The sequence below is a fragment of the Bufo gargarizans genome, chromosome 3 (assembly GCF_014858855.1).
Source record: "Bufo gargarizans isolate SCDJY-AF-19 chromosome 3, ASM1485885v1, whole genome shotgun sequence".
NCBI classification, from domain to species: Eukaryota; Metazoa; Chordata; class Amphibia; order Anura; family Bufonidae; genus Bufo; species Bufo gargarizans.
The window spans coordinates 73,967,161-73,987,448 of NC_058082.1; the positions used below are offsets into that span (position 1 = coordinate 73,967,161).

The following is a 20,288-nucleotide window of genomic DNA, read 5'->3' on the forward strand; positions in this document are numbered from 1 at the left end:
CCCCCGAGAAATGGCATGCCCATGGGAAGGACATGCCCCCTGATCTGATTGTCTGAAATAAATCTAGGAGTAATTAATGTGGAGAGCTCTGGATTCATGTGAGGTACAGGGCTGGATGTAGTTTTGTTATTAATGGGGTTATCTTCTTTTTTTATATTGATGGCCTGTCCTCAGGATAGGTCATCAATATCAGATCGGCTGTGGTCCGACTACTGGCACCCCAGCCGATCAGCTGTTTGAAGAGACCACAGTGCTCGTATGCAGCAGGGCATACTGTAAAAAACAAAAACTCCATACCCTATACGTGTGATGGCTAACCTCCGGCACTCCAGAATGTAGTGAGAGCCAAGGGCGGACTGAACATTCCAGGCCCGGCGCGGTGGCAGCGGCAGGGAGAGATGAGCGCTTCCATTGTGGAAGCGCTCATCTCCATATTCATCTGTATTGCCGTCCTCAGGACAGCGATACAGATAAATGTTGCGGAGGAGCAGGGAAGAGGCGTCTCCCTTGCCCGTTCCTCTGATAGGCTGCCGGCCTAGTGCCTGTAGCCTATCATAGGCCGGTGCAGGCGGCGTGATGACGTCATTGCGCCGCCTGAGCCGTACAGAGCGGGACACAGGCTGGAAGAGGCCTGCATCGCAGTGTCATGGGGGTAGGTATAAGTGTTTATTGTTTTAATTATTTTTAGAACAGTATGGCAAGAAGGGGGTGGCACATTATGGGGGGAGCACTATGGAGAAGGGGGGGAGCACTATGGGGGCATCTAATGTGGGCCCTATATACTGGCACATTATGGGGGGGCACTATGGAGAAGGGGGGAAAAGAGCATTATATAGGGGCATTTAATACTGGCACCCATTTTGGTGCCACTATGGGGAAGGGGGAGAAAAGCATTATGAGGGCATCTATGTGGGGCAGTCTATAGGGGCATTTTATACTGCCACATTATGAAGGGCACTATGGGGACATCTTCTGGGAGCACTATATAGAACGGGAGGAGCACTATGGGGGCATCTTCTGGGGGCACTATATAGGAGTATTTTTATACTGGCACAAATTATAGGAGCACTATGGGCACCTTAGCTCAACTGGGGGCACTAAGTGTTTTTTGTAGTGGCACACAGTACGGGTCATTGGATCAAGAGGAGTTTTTTTTTTTTTTTTTTACTGCCACACAACGGAGCATTTTTTTGTACTGACGCACATTAGAAGGGGGCTTTATTACAATTGGGGGACTATGGGAGCATTATTACTTCTGGGACACAATTACTGTTGGGGGCACTGTAGGAGCACTATTACTACTAAGTGCACTCTGGCACAGAGTTATTACTATTGTTGGGATTTTGGGGAGCACTATTACTGTTGGGGCACCCTGGCACAGTATCAGTTTAGCACAGTTATTTTTGGGGGACATTATGGTTACACTATTAGTGTCAGGGGCACTATTTGCTGGGTGCAGTTATTTTGTAGGGCATTGTGTTCCAATATTTGTTGAAGGGGGCGCTATCTGTGTGTAACTAGTATTTTCAGGGAGTTTATATGTTTCTATAGTATAGTTTTGGGGGGCACAGCGTCTCAGTATTGGGGTGCATAATGGGATGTTGAGAAGGTGTGAGGAAAAGTAGGAAACTAAGATGTCTGTCTGTCAAACTCTGCAGAGATGAGAGATGACTCAAAGAAATCATCATGGTGGTCTGATCTGAATGGAGAAGATGAAGAAAGAGAACATGTACATCAAAGGAGACGTCACTGTTTGTAAGAGGTATGGGCGCGATATATGGGTGGGGCTGTGTGTGGGTGTGGCTTGAGGGTGGGCGGTGACACAGGGGCCCCATAATCTCCTATTGCCCAGGGAAGTGCCCCACCCAAAACCAGGCTCTGTATCCGCCACTGTGTACACTTGCTTGGCTGTTTTTCAGAACTCCATAGAAATAAATTGAGCATGCTGGGAGTCGTAGTTTCACCACAGCTGGAGTGCCTGAGGTTAGCCATCACTGCCCAATACCATGGGTCAGCAATCTCCAACTCTCCAGAAAACCTACGACTCGTAGTGTCACAATAGCAGGCATACCCTCTGCCCTATACATTGTACTGCACCAAAATCACAATTATTACAAAACTTTCCACTGTGAACTCAACAATAGTGTCTTTTCCATAATGAGCAATTACTAATGTCTTGGCTAGATGTAAGGCTCCATTTTGCGGAACGGGTGCGGACCCATTCATTTTCTATGGGGACGGAATGGATGCGGACAGCACACAGTGTGCTATCCGCATTTGCGGAGCGCGGCCCCGATCTTCGGGTCTGCAGCTCTGCAAAAGATAGAACATGTCCTATTCTTGTCCGCAGCTGCAGACAAGAATAGGCATTTCTATCGGGGTGCAACACACCACCCGTGGGACTATTGTCCTGCACTCATATGATTTTATGCGATAGACAATAGCCCCGTGGGCGGCCCGATGCGCACAGCATCATAGTAACCTATGATGCTGTGCGTTCCCGTGCACACGATGTATGCCGCCCTGGGACATATGGCCCGCTCACGGACCGTATGTCTCTGAGGGCATACGGTCGTGTGCATGAGCCCTAAGGCTACTTTAACACTTGCGGCAGAGGATTCCGGCAGGCAATCCGGACGCAAACAAATGCATTTGTGAGACTGATCCAGATGCAGATCCGTCTGACAAATGCATTGCAATGCCGGATCCGTCTTTCCGGTTGTCATCCAGAAAAACGGATCCGGTATTTAATTTTTTCACATTTTAAAGGTCTGCGCATGCGCGGACCGGAAGAACGGATCCATCAATGCGGCAATTTTAATACAGTTCAATAGAAATTAATGGCGGGTCCTGCATTTAGGCAAGTGTTCAGGATTTTTGGCCGGAGAAAAAAATGCAGCATAGGCCTCATGCACACGAACGTTGTTTGTTTCCATGTCCATTAAAAAAAATTTGCGGACAGGATGCGGACCCATTCAATTCAATGGGTCCGCAAAAAATGCAGACAGCACACCGTGTGCTGTCCGCATCAATATGTCCGTACCGTAGCCCTGCAAAAAAAAAAATAGAACATGTCCTTTTCTTGTCCGTTTTAGGCATTGTTACAATGGATCCGCTAAAAAAAATGATGGCATACGAATGTCATCCATTTTTATTTGCGGACCGCAAAACACATACAGTTGTGTGCATGTAGCCATACTGCAGTATTTTCTCTGGCCAAAAAACGTAAGCGGGACTGAACTGATGCATCCTGATACTGAACGGATCGCTCTCCATTCAGAATGCATGGTGATAAAACTGATCAGTTATTTTCCAGTATTGAGCCCCTAGGACGGAACTCAATACCGGAAAAGAAAAACGCTGGTGTGAAAGTACTCTAACTGACAAGGATAGTACTGTTTTATTAGGGGCCAGCTGTAAAAAACAGAATGCACACGGATGTCATCCGTATTTTTTGCGGACCGCAAAATACTGTAAAAGCCACACGGTCTTGTGCAATAGGCCTAATACTAACCTTACAGAACAGCAGCCTCTAGCACTTGTATAACTTATTTATTATGTAATTTCCTTGTAAACCCACAAGGTGGCAGTGCAGCCGCGTTATTTTCTTCATGCTGTGGTCTGGCTTCTTTCCTATGGGCAGGATAAAGGAGGGCTGCTGTTTTAGCTCTACCAGCTGTTAGATATAATTGCTGGTCTCATCTGTATTATGTCCCATTTAGTATTTTTTTAATGACGAGGGGCCCTGATCTGCAGCATAATATGTGTGTACAACATATTCATGATACAAGAGAAATTTGGGAAGTGTGCTACCAGAATAGGCAGAATAAGCCTATATATAATATATGTTCAGTATCCCAGAAGGATCACTGCAAAGGGATAATTAGTATTTACAGAGCTAAAAGGGTTTTCCAAGACTTTAATACCTGTGGATAGGTCATCAGTATCTGATCGTGGGGGTCCAACACTCGGGACCCCCGCCGATCAGCTGTTGTAAAAAAGCCACCGGCGCTCATGTGAGCGCCGCATCCTTCTTGCAGCTTTCCAAATACTGCGCGGTACATGGTAAAGCGGCTGCACTTGATATCGCAGCTTAGCCCCCATCACTTCAAAGGGGCTGAGCTGTGCCTAGGCAATGTGACTGCTGAACATTTCGTCACTGGCCTAGGAAAAGCTGAGAGAAGGCCGTGGTGCTACTGTGAGTCCCGCTGACTTCTCAAACAGCTGATCGGCAGGGGTCCCCAGTGTCGGACCCCCACTGATCAGATACTACTAACCTATCCAGAGGGTAGGTCATCAGTATTAAAGTCTCAGGAAAACCCTTTAATGCAATGTTTCTTGAGTTAAATCTTGTGATTTGTTATTTATATGCACTTAATAGCACTGTATGGACAACATATGGATAACAACTTTGCAGACTGTGTTAGGTTTCAGGGTGATGAACCAGGTCCGTCCTCTGAATAGTTAGTGTTGAGAGAGAGAGTCTAGTCTGAAGCAGCTTGGAGGAAAGACATGTATGTTCAACCTAATGCACAAGTAGGCCCAAGTTCTGAACCTACATACCTTGAGACTGATTGGCTACCGCAAAACACAGATACCGGCCCACGTGCGTTCCACAATTTGTCCGCAATTGCAAACAAGAATAGGACATGTTCTATTTTTTTTGCGGGGCCACGGCACGGAGCAACGGATGCGGACAGCATACAGTGTGAAATGAATGGGTCCGCACCCGTTCCGCAAAATTGCAGAACGGATGCAGACTCATTCATACGTTCGTGTGAATGTAGTCCCATGGAATCAAATGGATTGGTGTCTGCGCTTGCGCAGTGCACTGTCCATTAATTTTATGGTACCTCTAAAAATAGCTGAGTGCACATGTTATGCCCCAGAGTGGCATTACCACTTCTTCACCCTGCTACTGTCTCTAATGGGCTAATATAATGTCATATTGTGTATTTATTTCAGGTCCACTACACTGTGCAACTGCATTCCTATTTCTAATGTTGTATAACTGTTATGTTCAAATGTAATATGTCTGGTTCACCAGCAGGTGGCAGCAAACATGGCAGAGCTACAGTTAGGTCGAATGGAACTTTCCATTCCATTCTAACCTCCCTCTGTGGAGGAATGGGCGAGTCCCATTTCCTGCAGGAAGGATGGGGATCAGTTTTAGTTAGTCTAGCTTACCCCCTGCTAGGGGAAGGAGGGTGTTCTGGGCACGTCTCTGCTGGATGTGCCCAGGCCAAGCCAAGCCAGCCAGAGCACCTTCAGCTCTGCTGGATGTGGAGGCCACAGCTTAGAGCCTCAGGAGCCAGGAGGAGAGTTCCCTGGCCAAATTTAGAGTCAGACTACCAAGTGTTGTGCAGCATAAAGAAGAAGCAAAGTTATACAGTCAGCCTGTCAGCACAGCAGAGCCAGAGAGCAACAGATGTAGCAGAGTTGAGTTTGCCTGCCAGAGTTTTAATGCCGAAGCCTGCTGGGACCAAGACAAAGTCTATCAAAGTAAAGCTGCTATTCAACTTCATCACAAGGTCTGGAATCAATTATTTCTTCAAATTCCTCAACTATTTCCCCCCCCCCCCCCCCATTTGTCTGTTTTGGAGCCACCGCCTGGGGTCCAGCTGTATCCAGGTAGGAGCACCGTGACACTCACTTACACTAGGAGGGACATTTTAGGCTACCCTATACCGCTCGGTCATTCCTACACCTGGGTACTGAATCCATTACAAAAGGGGCCCTGGGAATTGTGCTTCGTTGCACACACACTCAGCTATTTTCAGAATACCCATAGAAATTAATGGAAAGCATGCAAGGTTTGCGATTCTTCACTTTTGGGGACCCCTTCTGGAGATAGGAGTGGATCCCTGAGGCGGGAACTGCACCTATCCGACATTGATGGCATATCCTAGTAAGATGAAAAAAAAGCTTTTGAAATCTTATTTATTTGCTTTGTACTGGATGTAAAATGCATCGATCATGTGGTTAGGGAATAACTTAATCTAACTGGAATACCCCTTTAAGGGCAGCTCAACTTTACCAGCTTTTAGGCTTATCTTGGGATACCAGGCTCCCCATTATTTTGTAGCTGCTGCCATAGAAGCATTGCGCTATTTTCCAGGTATTTTGGGTGTTTTATTGAGCAGGACACTCGTCGTCTTCCTCTCCAGCTAGGACGCTGCTGCCCTTTTCAGTTGTTTCTGGCAGGAGTACAGCTGGAAAGGAAGGTGAATGTGAGAGAACTTCCAGACCTGCCTTATTTTCCATATTAAATCAAGAGTGAGTTCTCATTGTTCTAGTATTCACATCTACTATTGTATTTTTACCTTCTTTAAAAAACAGATGTTTGGCACGTAAGGGCTACTCAGACACTGTTCCCCACCATAAATCCCGTTCTATATATCACGCGCGCACACAACCACACTAGTGGGAATTTCTATCGTAAAGCCAGATGTGCTTATAAGAGGAAAGCATCACGTATAAGGAATACATGACCTCCAAAAATGAGTAAGGCCCCGTCTCCTGAAGATGTTGTACACAAATTCTTAAATCGACCTTCTAGTTGTAATATATAGCTTTAGCCTGTAGATGGCACTATATCAGAGCAAACGACAGGTCTATCTACTACCAGTCACCGGCCTAATGATTAACTAGCATGGGTTTCGGGATTATAGGGAAGTCAGTGAACCGCAATATTTTAGAATATGCCCCCATATGACCCCACCGCAGGAATGAGTAAGGCCTCTTTCACAAGTCTGTGCCCATGATCACATTCATGGCAAAATGGTCATTGGTTCATCCGTGAAGATGTCCATGAATGATGCGTGTTTGGTCCTTGTGTCCGTTTTTTGCCCTCTGTGTGTCCGTATTCCACCGACAATTAGTTTCCGAAGCATCTCCTATTAATGGTCCATGAAAACCACAGACCAAACATGGATCGCATCAATAGTCACTGACCAAAATAGGGCTTACTTCTGTGAAGCCACCATGAACCCATAGTGCGTGAAAAACCAATGATGTGCAAATACACACAAAGGGTATCTGTCAGCAGTTTTGTACCTATGACCCTGGCTGACCTGTTACATGTGCACTTGGCAGCTGAAGACATCTGTGTTGGTACCATGGTCATATGTGCCCGCATTACTGAGAAAAATGATGTTTAGTATTTGCAAACGCCCCCGTTGCTCCTAGAAGCTCATTTGCATACAATAAAACATCATTTTGCTCAGCAATGCGGACACATATGGACATGGGACCAACACAGATGCCTTCAGCCTCCAAGTGCACATGTAACAGGTCAGCCAGTGTCATAGGGACATAACTGCTGACAGATGCCCTTTACAGTAAATAGATGCATGAGAAGTCTGTGGCGACCACGGACAGTACGTGTGAAAGAGGCCTAAGAGGTATAAATTGACGGACTTGCCACTGTATGGGCTGAGTGGTTTTGCACGCCACAACGCGGCCAGATGTCGCCAGCCACCCAGGACACAGCCCAGGCCCCACAACATAAGCATACAGTTCAAATTCCCATCCTTTATATAAGCACTGCATGGCGATTTGACTGTGGCGATATGCCGCGTGCTCTATCGTATGCTGCACGGCAGCTGCTTAGTTATGGCTGAGTCCGTTCCACACATGACCAAATGTCATCTGAGCGATTGGTGTGATATTCTTCTTATAGCAACTGCTCTGCAAATATATCCGTGCGAACAAACCGCAACCATCCGCGATCCAGTGCAGCACCTCGTATCCCAGATGTGAAAGGATGCCTGTATTGTTGTGCCGATATCAGATCAGTGTGAGAGAGATTATTAGCGATAGGAGGATGAGATACGTGCGGTCGGTACAGAAGGGGGTAGTGCATGAAATACACAACCACAGGACAAGAACCAGTGCAGAAGACCACCAGGAGATACTGTGCACTAACTTGTCGAAGTTCTCAGTTTGAGCACGAAACGCGTTGGTTTCCACTGAGGGCTGTTCCTGCATCAAGAAATCAAACTGATTCAGCCAAAGGCACAATCCACCTCTTTCACTACAGAAGCAGAGTCTGTGGCAGAGTCCATTTTGTATTCCACGTTGCTGAGCACGAATCCTATTCCAACCACATAATAACCTGTATGTTGGTCGTTCTATCCGTCTCATTCTGCGGCAGTGATCAATCTGATTAAATTCCGCCTATAAGAACAGGGATCAGCAACCTTCAGCACTCCAGCCGCTGTGAAACTACAACTCCCAGCATGCGGACATGCTCGGCTGTTCTTCTCACGCCATAGAAGTGAATGGAGCATTCTGGGAGTGGTAGTTTCGGAACAGCTGGAGTGCCGGGAGTTGCTGATCCCTGTGCTAGAACAAGGATTTCCTGTATTATGTTGCGCATCCGCTGTTTCTCTATATATAAATGTAGATTACCGTACAGTTACCGAGAGTAGATGTCACCAAGGATTGCAGAGACCTGGCAGATCTCACTTATACACATTTAGTCCTTTTGATCTTTGTGGGTACAAGTTCAAGGCACTCGCTTCACGGAATAACATAGTAGGTAAACATACCAGATCAAGAACAAAGCTTAAAGGGGTTGTTCACCTTTGGAGGAGTTTTTCGCAGACCTTCGATGGGATGTAAACTTCCATTTAGATGCTGCTGAAGCCAATTGTAGGCATCAGCGGTGACGATTTGACATGATTAATTCACGGAAAAAAAGTGTATAAAACTATAATTTTATTAATCAATAAAAAGATATCACAGCCGGCACTCCTGAGCGCGGTGCAATGTCAGCAACACTTCTCTTCCAGGGAGCATGCAGTGAATAGGTGGTGCTCTGCCAAAGGGAAACAGTTCAATAATCGCTTAAATAAATAGTAGAAAAAAGCGGCCCTCGCCGAATCTTCACAAATTGTAGCTTTATTGCAGGTTAAAACACAGCGGGTGCGGGTCACAAATGCAGCAAACTAAGGCAACAGCCGTTCGCACTAAGATCACGCTTTGTCAAGCTATAATTTTATTAGTATACACTAAAAAGAGGGGAAACAGGAGTGAGAACCTAATGGAGCATTCCCCATATGGAACAGTGCGACTAATTGGCGCTCAGGAGACTTGAACACATAGGTCATGAGCAACAAGGGTTGGCTAGAACTGGGTGTTAGCCAAAACCTACGCCACCCGCTACTGCCCACAGTAGAATATATATGTGCTCAACTGGTGAAAGATAACCCCACCTCGCTCAGGTGGGTGTAATACTGTTAACACACCACTTGACGTTTTGGCTTTTGAGTCCCTTAGTCTTGGGGTTTTATCCCTCCATCTGTGTTCAATATCAGCTACCAGGCAGTCGGTTAGGGATCATCCCCAGTGTGTGTCCGCATGTAAAGTTCCCTAATACTAATAATGTGTGTGGGACATGTATGTGGATTTTTACTAGTGGACTCGCTATCTCACTGTGTCAATCAGGTTAATTTCCCTTCCCTTTTACAGAGGGAGTGGAGTCAGCCGCAGTTTTCTATACACGTGCATTACTGGTGCCGCTACCCCCTGAGCTCAGTGAACGTCAAGTGGTGTGTTAACAGTATTACACCCACCTGAGCGAGGTGGGGTTATCTTTCACCAGTTAAAGCACATATATATTCTACTGTGGGCAGTAGCGGGTGGCGTAGGTTTTGGTTAACACCCAGTTCTAGCCAACCCTTGTTGCTCATGACCTATGTGTTCAAGTCTTCTGAGCGCCAATTAGTCGCACTGTTCCATATGGGGAATGCTCCATTAGGTTCTCACTCCTGTTTCCCCTGTTTTTAGTGTATACTAATAAAATTATAGTTTTATACACTTTACACACCTCACTCCCCCCCCTTTTTTCCATAAATTAACTATTTTAATGAGAGGTGGTACCTTATTAAATACTATAGTCCGTGAACCATTTGACATGATGCAAGAGGAGCAGGTCACCTCTCCAGCCAGCAATTGGCAGCAGCAGTGCCAAAATGGAAGTTTATATCCTGGGAGCCGAGCGAAGAAGCTGAGGCCTGGGAGAGAAGTATCGGGGAAGCAGGTATAAGTATGCTTCCCTTCTCTGTTCTTTCAACGAAACACCCCCCCCCCCCTTCCTCCCCAAAGATGCACAATCCCGTGGATTGTCATGTTTTCTTTTAATACCACCCCCTCCCTGCCGAATCTGGAGAGGGGGTGCAGATATGTCCAAAGTCCAGTATTCTGTTCCAGCATAGCACCAGAACACTAGAATTTCTAGCTCTGGCATATGCTGGACACCAGTGGCACCACTCAGATGTCATTCATTATAATGGGGTCTGTGTCTGCCTATATACCTATATCTGCCACTTGGTTCTGGCTCCATTGGTCACAAGCTGTTTTCGCTGCACTTCAGTCCTTGCATGTAAACTTACAGCATAGACGGGTTCATGTGCATTGCTGCAGCCAATGACTGGCCTCTGCGGTGACATGTCCCCAAGTGACATAGGACCCAGCAGTAACATGTTCGGTTGGGCTGTTTGGGGACACTTCACTGCTGAGCCCGGTCATTGGCTGCAGTAGTGCACAGACCCCATCGGTGCCAAAATTTACATGCGGAGAACGATGTGCTTGACCTTTACGGTCGAAACGTCGCATTTTTTTTGCTGGTGAAAAAAACTCCACTGAATTGAAGACAGGAGAGTGCTGCGGTTTCTTCTATATGACGCATCCAAGGGGGAACTTCTGACTGGCTCCCAACACGGCTGGCACCACCACAAGATAAGACTTACATTTTTCGTTGTGCTGCTATACGCATTTTTTCCTATGTGCAATGAAGACAGCCATGGAGCCGGAACTGAGCGGCAGGGAATAGGTAAGTATACTTACGGGTATGGTATTTAAGCAACTGTCAATCCTAGACAACCCCTTAAAAAAGCCCTAAGCCCTGGTACTTTTTATGCAGCTAAGGCCTCCTGCACACGACCGTATTTTGTTTCCGTGTCCGTCTTTTTTGCGGATAGGATGCGGACCCATTCATTTCACGTGTGCTGTCCGCATCAGTATGTCCGTTCCGTTGCTCTGCAAAAAATATTGTGCATGTCCTATTTTTTTCTAGTTTGCGGACAAGGATAGGCATTATTACAATGGATCCGGAAAAAAACGGATCCGCCAAAAAATCAGATGCCATACGGAACGTCATCCGTTTTTTGCGGACCGCAAAACACATACAGTCGTGTGCATGTAGCCTAATGGTACGCTCATTTCTAGGTGGTAGATTGAAGTATTTTCTCTGCCTTTGTTGCGTCAGGAAGGCTTTTTTGTTGCCTTCAATTAAATTCACATTGCAGCCTATGAAGGTTACCTTATTACGAATCACCACGTAGAAAGGGAATCAAGGTTTATATTACATTATGAGCAAATATAATTTATCCACTGCCGAATCGAGTTACTATAACATTGTGAAGCTGAGTCAGATTTCTACATGAATCATAAATGAGTCAGCAGCAATCCTGCCTTGTGGTCAAATATATTATAAAAATCTATTTACTCTTCTGGGTCTACTTGTATTTACACATGGGTTTATGGCCTCAAGCCCCACCGTCTCATCTCACCGTCAGGCAGAATGTCTGATTCATCCAAGAGATGCTGCTGCTTTTAAAGCGACACTACCATCAACAATTTATATCACAGATTTACAACCCATTTTTCAAAAATAATTGGATTACTTTCTATGTATAATTTTGAAGTAACTCCTGTAGTAAGCAACTCCTTTCCAGAGTTTTCAACTTCTTCTTTATCTGGAATTTTGGTACAACAGACCTTTTCACTTAAAGGGAACCTGTGATATTGAACACAGTGTCTGAGCTGCAGGCAGTATGCTATAAAGCAAGAGGAGCTGAGCAGATTGATACATAGTTTTTTGGGAAAAAATTCTGTAAAACCTGCCTTTTATAACTTTCAATTCCTGCTTATTCTGGGCTTTGAAGTCCAGGAGGCGGTCCTATCAGTGATTGACAGCCGTCCCTCTATGACTGTGTATAAAGAGGTAGCTGTCAATCACTGATAGGACCGCCTCCTTGACCTCAGGACTCAGAATGAGCAGGAATATAAATGTATAAAATACAGCTTATACAAAATATTTGCCCATAAAATTATATATCAGTCTGCTCAGCTCCACCTGCTCAGTAACATGCTGCCCGTAGCTTACATAGCATTTTCATGGTGACTGGTTCCCTTTAAAACTCTTTTTTCAGACCATCAGTCAGACCAGGGAGGCATGAGGGATAGTGGCTCCACACCTTGGCCATGCTATCCTAGTAGTGTGGCTGGTCAGAGCTTCTCACATCACACTTATCAATGCAATGCTCCATTGTATCTAGACCTATAAAGAGAACAATACAACTAGTGATGAGCGAGGTTTAAAAAATTCGTTTTGGCTGCTTCGCCGAACTTCCTTCGTCACAAATTGCATTACATTGTATGGAGCGGGCACAGTGACGCCCCCCGTCATAACCCCTCAGATGCCGTGTTCAACTCTGATCAAGGTATCTGAGAGTCACATTCAGCTTATCAGGGGGTTAAAACAAAAAAATACATGCTCACCTCATCTATTTGATCGTGGAGAGGCCTTGATTGAAGAAAATGCGCCAATTCTTGCTCACGCTGACATGATGACATCACCACACTGGGTGGACGCGGTGACATGATGTCACCGTGCCCATCCAGCGTGATGACATGTATGTATTTTTTTTGTTTTTTTCCCACACAGTTTCAAGAAAAATTGATTCGTCACCACAAAGCGCCAATAAAGTCGGAATCTTTGTGAATATTATTTTTCCTGAAATTTGTATCGAATTCCACTTTGTTAACTTCGGACTTCGCGTTTAAGGGCTGGACAAGATGCGGGTGCGTTGCGGGAAAATGCACAATTTTTCCACACGAGTGCAAAGCGTTTTAATGCGTTTTGAACGCGCATGAGAAAAATCTGCATGTTTGGTACCCAGACCCGAACCCGGACTTCTTCACAGAAGTTTAGGTTAGGTGTTGTGTAGATTTTATTATTTTCCCTTATAACATGGTTATAAAGGAAAATAATAGCATTCTGACTACAGAATGCTAAATAAATTAGGGATGGAGGGGTTGCAAAAAAATATAATATTAAACTCGCCTCATCCACTTCTTCGCGGTGCCCAGCTCGTCGTCTTTCTTCTTCTTTAAAGACCTGGGAGGAAAAGGACCTTTGGTGATGTCACTGCGCTCATCACATGGTCCGTCACATGGTCCATCGATATGGTGATGAACCAGTGGCGTCACCAAAGGTCCTTTTCCTCCCAGGTCCTCAAAGAAGAAGAAAGAAGACAAGCCGGGCTGCGCGAAGAAGTGGATGAGGCGAGTTTAATAAAAAATTTCAATCCCTCCATCCCTAATTTACTTAGCATTCTGTATGAAGAATGCTATTATTTTCCCTTATAACCATGTTATAAGGGAAAATAATAATGATCGGGTCCCCATCCTGATCATCTCCTAGCAAACATGCGTGAAAATCGCACCGCATCCGCACTTGCTTGCGCATGCTTGCGATTTTCACGCAGCCCCATTCACTTCTATGTGGCCTGCATTGCGTGAAAAGCGCACAATATAGAGCATGCTGCGATTTTCACTCAACGCACAAGTGATGCTCATATGCACAGCCCCATTGGAGTGAACTGGTCCGGATTCAGTGCGGGTGCAATGTGTTCACCTCACGCATTGCACCCACGCGGAATTGTCACCCGTGTGAAAGGGGCCTTAGTAGAACTGTCATTCCAGTGACTGCATTTGTGAATGGTATGATCTTGTGTTATCTGCCTCCAGCTTTGTAATAGGGATGTTACCTTTCTTTATAATGTTGCAGCAGTGTATTTCCCCGTATGCACACGTAGGCCTTTTCGTTTCGAAAATCTGTAAAAGCTGGCTGTCAGCCGGAAGAAAAAAAAACGTTGCATGCAACGTTTTTTGTCTGTCCGAAACTCCGAATTTATGCCAGAAATCGTCTGGATCACGGATTACAGACAATGGGGGATCCGGCAGTAAAGAACAGCCTGCTGGATCTGAAAACGGAGATTTGAACAACGCCTACGGACATGTTCAGAGGAAAATTGAACATCTATTTTCAACGCAGTCTGCTGCAGAAATGTAAGAATAACAGTCAGATTTCTGCAAGGTTTTGCAGTTTGCATGCTACACCAGGAGAAATCATTGCTGATGCAGAGACCAAAATCATTGCAGCTGATCACCCTGTGTAGATGTGCTGCCCGGACACGGAATTGCGGACCCGCACTTCTAGGTCCGCAATTCCGTTCCCGAAAAAAATAGAACATTTCCTATTCTTGTCCGCAATTGCAGACAAGAATAGGCATATTCTATAGTGCCGGCAATGTGCGGTCCGCAAAATGCGGAACACACATTGCCGCTGTCCGTGTTTTGCAGATCCGCGGCTCCATGGATCCGCAAAACATGTTGCAGACGTGTGAATGGAGCCTATGTCTTCAGTATCCGTTCCGTTTTTGCGGAACCATCTATTGAAAATGTTATGCCCAGCCCAATTTTTTCTATGTAATTACTGTATACTGTATATGCCATATGGAAAAAACGGAACAGAAACGGAAACACAACGGAAACAAAAAACGGAACAACGGATCCGTAAAAAACGGACCGCAAAATACTGAAAAAGCCATACGGTCGTGTGCAGGAGGCCTAAAGGTACCTTAAGAGCTGTATGAGAGCCTAATGATCTAATGGATACACCCGGATTAACGGGATTAGTGGAGTGCTGTAATAACAAGTAGACGCTGGTGGTCGTGCTGAGCTGCATCTTCCAGGTTTGTGGGTTGTATATTGTCAGCAGGCTATACTACTAGACCTCCATGCTGTCTTTATATACATCTCAATAGCCTCAAAGAAACAAGACGGTATTATGACCTCAGCCTTTTCCCAGAATTGCCTATGGCAAGTATTTCTGGCTATAGAAATGCAAATGACCACAGTGGGTTTGTTTTTTGAGCAAAGGTATTTGTTGCCTGAACACAATGGAAATAGCCAGGACGAGTCCATATACATGATAATGGTGGTGATAAATTCACTAGCAATAATCGGAGAGCGTTCTTATGTATATTGCGTACATTCCTGCTCTCACGGTGGAGAGGAGATGTCTTCACACAGTGCAACATATCTAGTGTGCATTTACCATTGTCGGGAAGGAAGCGTTCCCCCCTGCCAATCGCCTGCTCGTCAGTGGAGACAGGGGTGGACTGGGAACTAGAAGTGGCCCTGGGAAAAAGAATAAAGTGGCCCCATGTTGCAGGTGGGTTCAGATTGACAGAAGATGGGGCAGCGATCTCAAAAACGGAAACCTAAGCGGAGATATGAAAGTAGCCGTAGGCATTTTCCTGTTGCCTTCTGCGAATCTACTGAACCAAACCGACCACACACTTTAAAAGGGTTCTCCAACAATAAGGACTTTTATGTAATGCCCGCCGCCTGCCTCCATCAATAGAAGAGTCTTACTTGCTCGTTCCCCCGCATGCGATTGACCACTCAAGCCGATTAACAGTCCAGTACTGTACGAACCGTCACAACAAATCCACTTAAGGCTACATGCACACGAACGTTGTTTGTTTCCGTGTCTGTTCCGTTTTGTTTTTTTTTTTGCGGACAGGACGCGGACCCATTCATTTCTGCAAAAAATGCGGACAGCACACCGTGTGCTATCCGCAGCAGTATGTCCGTTCCATAGCCCAGCAAAAAAAATAGAACATGTCCTATTCTTGTCCGTTTTAGGCATTGTTACAATGGATCCGCCCAAAAAAACGAATGGCATACGGATGTCTTACATTTTTCTTGCGGACCGCAAAATACATACGGTCATGTGCATGTAGCCTAAAAGTAAGATCCAGCATGTATTAAAGCTGAAAGATTGCTTTTTCTGGCCAATGATATCGGTGGATCTTCAGAATCCCCATAGAAATTATTGGAGCGGCTGAGCGCATGGGACTGATTGGTATCAGTCACAGATCATTCAGACGGTGACTGGTGTGGGGCCGTTCCCAATATAAAAACACAGCAATTTCATGCAGCTGCCACTAGAGGGAGCTCAGTGCAAAGAGATTTTTTCCAGCCTACATTGCATTCAATGGTAACCATATAAATTCCTATGGAATGAACTCCTCCTGGTGGCTTCAGGCAGTTTTATAATATACTGTATAAGGGAGGCAGTAGACACAGAGCTGGGGGGGGGGGGGGGGTTTGCCAACATATTTATGCCAGGTGTCTGGTGTCATTCAGAAATATGGTGTTCAGAATGAGCGCCATATTTATGAAGCACCCGCTCAACTCTTTATGACATGGAAGTCATGTAAAGTTAGTCAGGTGGAACATGATTATATATTTTTTTTAGATAAAAATGACTCCACAGAGTTTTGCTCTGGGGCCCTGTGATATCTGTGTACTCCCCTGTAATCCCATACAGCCCCTTTACACCTGGACACACATGAGGTCATTTTATGGGGATTCTGCTCCAGCCAAAATCTGATCAACTAATTGAAAACTTTGTTCAAGCGGAAATGAAAAATGTACGTATCCACGCTAATAAGGCACCACAAAAGTTTAAAAAAGAAAACTTGGCCGCACTCTATTAACCAACTATCAGAATTATCAGATAAACCCTGATCCATCTCGGCTGTCATCTCCGGAAATATTCTGAACTGGAAATCGCATAGCACAGTTTAATTCTGAAGAATATTCTCTGGCTGGGCGCACACCGACCGCAGGAGCTGTTAGTCTTATAACTCTTACTTGCCAGTAACTTATTTTCGGCATCCAATAAGACTGGCCATGAATACAGTGTATTTTGTTGCAGAGGTTATCCACTCAAAGGCCGTTGACTCCAGTGGGTCAGTGGTCCACGTTTTGTGGACATACACTATCTTTTTATGGAACTGACATATAGATGCGGAAAGCACACAGATGATCTGCGTGCTTTCCATATCTGTATGTCCATTGCGCAAAAAGATAGAACATGTTCTACACTCGGCCGCAAAATGCGGACCACAGACCCATTGAAATCCGCAAAAAATCCAGATGCAATACAGACAGTATCAGTATTATGTGGATCTGCCATTTGTGCACCGCAAAATGCATAGGTCGAGTGCACGAGGCCAAAAGGAAAGTTTCAGTGAAAGTCAGAGCTTCCCATGTATATTTTCCCATAAAATCATGATGTCTGAAGTCAAAATGCTTCAAGTCTCGAGTGGCAGTAGTAGAACGCCATCATCCTGTGGGACTTTCCCGCCCCCAGTAAATGATGTCCGGTTACTGCCATACAGTCATTTCTCGGCAGAAGAGGTCTTTTTCTTCAGAAATGTATGAAGTAATGACACTATCCAGGATTTCTGGAAGCAACATGCAAGCAGTGCGTGTGTAAGGCCTCATGCACACGCCCGTTCCATTTGTTGCGGTCCACAAAACACGGAAGCCGCCCGTGTACCTTCCGCAATTTGCGGAACAGAACAGGCGGCCCATTGTAGAAATGCCTATTCTTGTCTGCAAAACAAGAATAGGACATGCTATATTTTTTTTGCGGGGCAACGGATGCGGACAGCACACAGAGTGTTGTCCGCATCTTTTGCGGCCCCATTGAAGTGAATAGGTCCGCATCCGAGCCGCAAAAACTGCTGCTCGGATGCGGACCAGAACAACGGTCGTGTGCATGAGGCCTTATACTGTATATGGCAGTTTTATAAGGTGATTCATATGGTAGCAGTATTATTTGGAAACCGTATGGCGGTATGATTTAGATATTGCACAGCATACTCAATATTATTTTATACATGTAGAATTTAAAATGACACGAAAAGCTGTTTACTAATGGCGAGCGGGGGGCAACTTTGCTTGTTGCCTGGGGCCCTGTTTACCTGAAAAAGAAAAGCAATTCTAACCAGATTTTCTCTTTTCAAGATAGAATTTCTGCTCAACATAGATGAGGGTAAAGAAGGCTTGACGGGTCTGAAATGAGTTATCTTACCATTAGCATTCTGTTCATTGTATAGATTCTAAAAAGAAAAAAAAAATAGTATATGCTGTTAAAGGAAGTCTGTCACCTAGAAAATCACTGATAAACCAGGCCTTGTTGGCTAGTCCAGCTGAATGCAATGATACGTTTCACTTAGTGATCTTTTAATTCATATGCAAATAAAGGGTTAAGTGCACTGAGGGTGGGCTCAAGCCACTTTGTGCACCCTTGCTCCTCCTGCATCCTCTGCCAACCCCTCCGTCTCCTTGATTGACAGGACAAGAGAGATGACTATGCAGGAACTTGGCCCTTTACTTACCTAGTGTAGCACCACATGGTGTCCAAAGTGTATAGTAATGTGCACACCCACCTATTTTGAGGGGGGAGGGGGGTGCTTCCAAGTACGACTCTAAACAACTTTGACAAGGACCAAATTGAGATGGCTAGATTGGGTCAGAGAATCTTCAAAAAGCAGGTTTTGTGGGGTGGTCCCCATATATAATGTTTAGTGCCTATCAAAAGTGATCCAAGAAAGAACAACCGGTGACAGGTTCATGGGTTGCCCAAATCTCGTTGATACATTTGGGGACTAGGAGCGAAGGCTAGCACGTGTTGGAAGCAGGAAAAATGGGCAAGAGTTAGGATCTGAGTGACTTTGACAAGAGCCAAATTTTGATGGCTAGAAGACTTGGTCAGAGGATCCCCCCAAAAAAGCAGGTGTTGTTGTGTTATCCCCTTTTATATCGGTTCATGCTTACTAAAAGTGGTCCAAGGAAGAACAAGCGGCGAACCATTGATAGGTTCATGGGTTGCCCAAACCCCATTGATGCATCTGGGGACCGGGAGCGAAGGCTAGCCTAAAATTGATGTGTTGGAAGCAGGAAAAATAGGCAAGTGTTAGGATCTGAGAGACTTTGACAAGGGCCAAATTGTGATGGCTAGATGACTTGGAAGAGGATCTCCCCAAAAAAAAGGTCTTGTGGGTTTATCCCCTAAAATACTGGTTAGCGCCTAGCAAAAGTGGTGCAAAGAAGAACATGTGACGATGACTCATTGATGCATCTGGGAAATGGGAGTGGAGGCTAGCCTGTCAGATCCAGTCCACTGAAGAGCTGCTGTAGTAGAAAAACTTAATGTGGTCACCTTTTATAGGTTTTGTGGAGTCCATGACACTACGAGTCCCCATTGTGTGCAGAATATTAGGTATTTTAGGTTTTATTGCTATGGCTGATCGGACATATCCATGTTTGTACGTGATGGGCGATGCACATATTCCCTGGAAGCCGTCCATACTCCATGTGGAACGTAACAGCTTCAGATCTTCGGTATTCCGGGACCTTCTAAGAATGGAATTGCAAAGGTTAGATCTTCAAGGAAGGGGAAATGCTATTCCTAGGGGGTTCTTCCAGGACTAGGAATATGTTTATTACACTTGTAGCCTCCTCACACACACATGCTGAGTGCTTAGTCAGCCCTGAGGTATGTCATTAGAACTTGTGCATTTGTGAAGATTAAACATGCCTGACAGGACTTCAGCACTGTGTACTTTTACATCATTAGCCGCCTCCCATTGGTCAGCAGGAGTCACGTGGCCCCCCTTGGAATCCTGAATTGTAGCTACTGGCACTCCTCATGTACTTGACGACTTTCCCTTTTCAGCTTCTTTGCCTGATCCAGCTACATTGTAATAACAGGAATTTGGAAACCTGGGAGGAAAAGATTTAAAAAAAAAAAAAAAAAGACGCTGCTGGAATAAGAAAAACTACTATTTGTCTCAAGAGTCATGATGTGGGGACAGGATCCGCTCTCCCCAGCGGCGGGCTGTAAGCGTCTGAGCTCTGTGTCACCTGAAAGTCAGGAGTACTATGTGTGCTATGAGAAGAGGAGGTCTCCCTATAGGATGAGCCGGCTGCTAGCAAGGCAGCAGCTCCTGGCCAAAATTCAGCAAGGTGAGTCTTATGATGGCGCCATCCTCTCTGCTTCATTGGCAAATATTTGTTTACTGTCATACCATTTTCATCACCTGCGGGTTATTACATGGGCGCTGTACTTTTCCAGCATGTCTATCAGCTGCACCCAGTTATTAGATTCATTGAAAAGTCAGCTTAGGATGTCGGTATTAGAAGCCTCAGAAAAAAAAAAACATTTGTGATACGTAGGTAATTCTCAGTGATACGGTTTTATGTCCGTAAAAGTTTCTCGCCCTATAATAGTTTAGATTTTTTTATTTATTTAATTTTTATTTTATTATTATTTATTATTTTTATTGCGTATT

The 20,288-nt window shown here is 45.1% G+C and overlaps 1 protein-coding gene across 3 annotated transcripts in view; it reads left to right on the top strand.

Annotated features, from left to right (window-relative positions):
* STARD13 (StAR related lipid transfer domain containing 13) overlaps positions 1-20,288 on the top strand; it is a 263,932-nt gene that overhangs the window by 87,056 nt on the left and 156,588 nt on the right. Inside the window, exon 1 of one of the 3 annotated variants that reach the window (XM_044284954.1) lies at positions 19,635-19,962. The exons of the other annotated variants lie outside the window; for them this stretch is intronic. Within the exon in view, the coding sequence (XP_044140889.1) occupies positions 19,797-19,962 (166 nt within the window). The 5' untranslated portion in view covers positions 19,635-19,796. Of the gene's footprint in view, positions 1-19,634; positions 19,963-20,288 lie in introns of those variants that run through there. 3 annotated transcript variants of the gene reach the window in all.